Raw genomic sequence first — 5,390 nt, 5'->3', positions numbered from 1 at the left:
AATTTTTTGGGGAAAATTTTATTTTATATAAATTTAAATAAATTATATTTTATATAATATATATTAAAATATATATAAAAATTTTAAAATATAATATTATATTTTTAATCGACGGGAAAGCCCCCTTAAAATTCATTTTTCCAAAACGAGAGTGGGGGAAAGTGGGGGGTGGGGGTGGTTAGTAAAGTATAGTAGTAAATAGTATATATGATAGTAGTAGTGGGTATAGAAGGTAGTGGGAAGGAGGGAGGAGGGGGGGGAAAGGAGGAGGGGGGGGAATAGTATATTTAAATAGTAGTAGTATTTTAGTAGTATAGTATATATTAGAAAGTATGGGAAAGGAGGAGGAGGAGGAGAGGAGAGGAAAAAATAAAAAAAGAAAAGGTTAGATAGTAGAAAGTAGAAATTTAGTGTATAGTAGTATTTTTTTGGAGTAGAAGTATAGTCGTATTAGTATTAGTAGTAGTAGTCGTGGTAGTAGTAGTGTAGTAGAAATAGAGTAGTAGTAGTAGTAGCCGTATTAGTCCTAGTGGGAGAAGTCGAGAAGGAGGAGTAGGAGGGGGTGTAATAAAAAATTAGTATTAGTAGTAAAGTATAGTGGGAGTAGTAGTAGAGATAAAAATTAGAAGTAGTATGTATAAACTGGGTTAGTATTAGTATTAGTAATAGATAGTAGTAGTAGTAGTAGTAGTAGTATAGAGTAGAAAGTGAAAAATATAGTAGTAAAGTGGGAGTTATTAGTATATTTAGTAAATAATTTAGTAAATGGGTATTAGTAGTAATACATAAAATTTGGGTAGTAGGAGTAGGATTACTATTATTGTTTTATTATTTTTTTATTATTATTTATCATCCCCCAAACCCCCCCCATCATCATCTCATCATTATCCCCCATCAAACATTTTTATCCCCCATCATCATCATCATCATCACATCATCATCAAAATCATCATCATCATCAGGGGAAACATCATCATCATCCAAAAACACACTTTTTTTAAACATCCACATCCCCCATCGCATCAAAAATAAATCATCATTTTTTGTCATCCCCATCATTACATCCATCATCATCATCCCTCATCAACAAACCCATCATCGTCCCCCATCCCCATCCCCCATTTTTTCCAATAATTTTCTCTTCTCCCCCCCACCCCCCACCCCCCTTTAAAATCATATCATTTTTATCATCCCCCTATCATCCCATCATCAAACATTTTTCATACCTCACATCCATCCCCCATCATTTTTCCATCCCATCATCATCCCAACATCATCATCCCCAAAAAATTCATCATAAATTCTAATTTTCATCATCATCACAAAATCACATCATCATTCAAAAATTAAACATTTTTCCTTCATAAATCACAAAAATCTTTAAAACAACCCCCATCATTCACATCATCACCATCATCATCATCTTCCCCACTTAAATTCATCATAAATTCACCCGATCACCAAAAAAAATTCCTTCCCCCTTCCATCATTCCAAAAAAATCTCATTTGAAATTTTTCCTTTTTCTTCGAGCTGTGGAGAAGACGTTCCGATTTAAAAACAAAGGGAAAAGACGAAAGAATGTCGGAGACACAGGGGAACCCCAAAAGGAAGAAACCCCGCCAAAAAAACCAAAAATGACCCAGACTATCCAAACCCGGGGGAAAAGTCCCCATGACAGAATCGTTTTTGGCAATAAGTTGTTACTTTAAGAAAACGGGGAGCAGGGGGGGGTTTTCCGAAAGCTCCTACAAGGGGGAAACAACTCAAATAATATTCCCTAAAACCCAACCCCCAAAACATAAAATAAAACCTAGATAATCCTTTTTTAACCCCAACCCCCAATTTTAGAAAAAAACAAAAAAAACCCCCCAAAAAAAAATATTTAAAATTTTAAAATTAAATTAAGATTTTAAAGGGGCAAAAATCAACAAATTTGCCAAAAGGGGGCTTTTCAAGTGGTACTCTTGCCAACAAACCCCCTTTTTAAAATATAGGACGGGGGCATGACGCCTGTTGGGGGATTTTTTTTTTTTTTTTGGGGCAGAGACAACGCTGCAAACGACGGGGGAGTAATTTTACACCTGATTTGGGGGAGGGGAAAAGTGAGAAAAAAAAACCTTTTCCCCGGGGGCTCAGTGTAAAATGGGGTATCGGCCCCCTTAAAAACTTTAATTTTTTCAAAAAAAAAAAAAAAAAGGAAAGGTAGAAAACGCGAAAAAAGGGGGCGGGGTTTTTTAATTTTTTTTTTTTTTTTTTTTTTTTTTTTTTTTTTGTTTTTTTCTTTTCAGCTTATTCTTCCTCTGTGTCGAAGATTCCCTTTTTTTATGCAGCCATTCGCCTTTAAGTTTTTATTTTGTTAAAATTTTCCCCAAGCTGGACAAAAATGCAGAAAACACATTTTTTTTAAAAATAATTTTAAATGGGGTTTCCTAAAATTAAAAACGCTTTTGGTAAAGAAGGGGCATAACAAAATTCCATCTCCGGGGAATATAACGGGACCAACACACAAAAAAAGTGTATCCTAACTTTTTTTGTGTGATTGAAAGTTTAGTGAGGGGAACAAAACACAAAAACGGAAGGCCCCAAAAAAAATAACCCCAAAGGGGTTTAGTGACGTCATCTTCGTCTATCTAAGATAGTTCGAAGATACGTAACCGGTCCCCTTTTTAAAATTTTTTTGCCACCGTTTTAAATGTAATGCTCAAAAGGGGAATTTTTTTCCTGGGTATAAACGGGGTTATGGGGACACACAAATTTTTTTTGATGGTCCCGGGAAAATTTTTCCGGGGGCAAATTAAAGAGCTTCTTAACCAAGCGCATTCTTCTATTAGAGCCAATTTTTATTATAGTCTTTGTTATTGTGTTTTTTGGCCCCCCTAGTTTTTGGAGAATTCTCACTCAACTGTATTAAACAATCTATAAACTTTTTAAATTACAATAGTTTTTTTTTGGTTTTGGCCTTATATTTCCGGATGGCAATGTTCTGGGCTTCTTTTCCAAGCGCCCAAAAAAAACTAAAAAATATATGGGGGTTTTGGTAAGGAGTTCATAACATTGCCATCCGAATAAAAAAGGGGCCCAAAACAAAAAACGTGTGTATCCATGAAAAATTTTATAGTCAGGGGTTAAATTAAAAAAAGTTTTCATGAGCATTACTGATAAACACATGGCCCAAAAAAAAACAAAGGGGCCCAGGGACGTTCCCCCTTCGAACCCCTATAATTTTTGGGTTGTTGGGGGGAACGAGGGACAGACCTCACTGTTTTAGGTCCCTTTCTACCCTACGTCCCAAGGTTTTTCCTTGGGCGGTTTCGGGGTTCCACTTTCCTTGGGGCGTCCATTGCAACCCCTTTCCTTATCAGTGTTTTTTATCAGGGCCCGTGACCCCACAGTAAAAGCCCCAAAAACCTCGCCATTTTTTTCCCCCTTAACCCCCCTTACCAAAGTGACCCTTTTTCCTCAAAACCGGGGTTAAGTCGGGGGTTGTAAAAAAAGTTGAAAAATGATTTTTTAGGCCCCTAAATCAAAATTTTTTTGATTTTAAAAAATTTTAATCGAGGAGAATGGCAACCAATTTTAAAAGGGGGGGTAAGGGGGAACAATTTATAAAATTTTACCTTTTTAAAAAAATTAAAAATTCCCCGGTTCTAAGCATTGGTTTGTTCCGCCCCAATACCGTTTCCCACACGTGGGGGACCCCAAAAAAGGGGAAAACGCCCATTCGTTTTTGATATTTATATAAAAAATATATATATATAAAATATTTTATATTATATTTTATATAATATAAATTTTAATTTCGTTTTTTTAAATAAATCTTGACCTTGAATCCACCAGCTTGGCTTCGTCCTTCTGCCCACACGTGTAAGAGGTCACGAACCCGTCCGAACAGTTATATGACCCCGGAACCAGTTGACACACCGCCAGGAAGTTGGGACGCAGACGTCCCATGTTTATCTTGATGACCTCTGTGACGAAGACTATCAACATGAACCCGTAGACGAGCAGAACCATCTGTAAGGGGGGGGGGGGATAAACAGAAATTGTCTCTTGTGACACAATCTCAAATGAAGACCTGAGAGCGAGAGCTGAAGTGGAGTCTCTGGAGAGTCTCATTAACTCTCTCCTTATCAGCCATTTTCAGGATTTTCCCCCAAAACTTCACACCCAACTAACACAACAGTATATTTTTTACAACTCAAACACAATAGCAGTAAGTTCTAGCGATAAATAATTTCTGTAGCAAAACATGCTCTAGATACAACACACTGTTCATTTTCTTTAAACTTTATGATGTACAAGAGAAATTTGAATAACAAAAATGTTGGTTGTATCGTAACGAATGTGACGATTTTCCTACATTTGTGACCCACCGTGTCGAAACGGTATTATGTCGGAACGAACCACATGCTTAGAAGCCGAATTTAATTTTAAACTGGTCAAAAATATAAATTGTTGACATTAGCACCCTAAAATATGGTTGCCATTCTCCTCGATTAATCGTATACACTCAACAAAAGTCTGATATTACTGGCTAAAAAATCAATTTTCAACATCTTTACGAACCCGACTTAATACCGTTTTGAGGCGAAGGGTCACATTTGGTAAGGAGTGGGTTAGAAGGAGAAGATGGCGATGGTTGGGGCATTTACTGTCTGTCACAGACCTGATAAAAACACTGATAAGGAAAGCTCTGCAATGGACGCCACAAGGAAAGAGGAAGCGAAACCGCTCCAAGGAAACTTGGAGACGTAGGGTAGAAAGGGACCTAAAACAGAGAGGTCTGTCCCTCGAGATGACCCCAAGAATCCATAATATAGAGGGTTCGAAGATGACGTCACTCGGGTCTTTGTTATTATTTTTTGCCATCCGTGTTTATCAGTAATGCTCACTGAACTGTATTAACCTGACTATAAACGTTCATGGATACACACAGTTTTGTGTGTTGGTCCGTTATACTTCCGGATGGCAATGTTATGAACTCCTTAGCCAAGCGCATACTATCTATAGATTGATTGCGCTTGGCTAAGAAGCTCAGAACATTGCCATCCGGAAATATAACGGACCAACACACAAAACTATGTGTAACGTTGAAAGTTTATAGATTGTTTAATACAGTTGAGTGAGAATTACTCATAAACTCAGATGGCAAAACACAATAACAAAGACTATAATAAAATTGGCTCTATATAGATAGAATGCGCTTGGCTAAGAAGCTCATAACATTGCCATCCGGAAGTATAACGGACCATCACACAAAACTGTGTGTATCCATGAACGTTTATAGTCAGGAATACAGTTCAGTGAGCATTACTCATAAACGCGGATGGCAAAAAACAATAACAAAGACCGCGTTACGTCATCTTCGAACTATCTATAGATAGAACGA

General features: G+C 37.0%; 1 protein-coding gene across 3 annotated transcripts in view; it reads right to left on the bottom strand.

The window, feature by feature from the left end:
* Positions 1-3,835: 3,835 nt before the first annotated feature.
* Positions 3,836-5,390, bottom strand: part of LOC144957834 (phospholipid phosphatase 1-like) — a gene marked incomplete at its 3' end in the record, with an annotated part of 45,184 nt that continues 43,629 nt past the window's right edge. For all 3 annotated transcript variants that reach the window (XM_078889293.1, XM_078889294.1, XM_078889295.1), the window contains 1 exon segment: positions 3,836-4,015. In XM_078889293.1, coding sequence (XP_078745419.1) covers positions 3,836-4,015 — 180 coding nt within the window.

This window comes from Berghia stephanieae, chromosome 12 (genome assembly GCF_034508935.2).
Source record: "Berghia stephanieae isolate SIO BIC M18660-M18661 chromosome 12, UCSD_Bste_1.3, whole genome shotgun sequence".
Classification (NCBI taxonomy): domain Eukaryota; kingdom Metazoa; phylum Mollusca; class Gastropoda; order Nudibranchia; family Aeolidiidae; genus Berghia; species Berghia stephanieae.
This window is presented reverse-complemented; position numbering and strand designations above follow the sequence as displayed.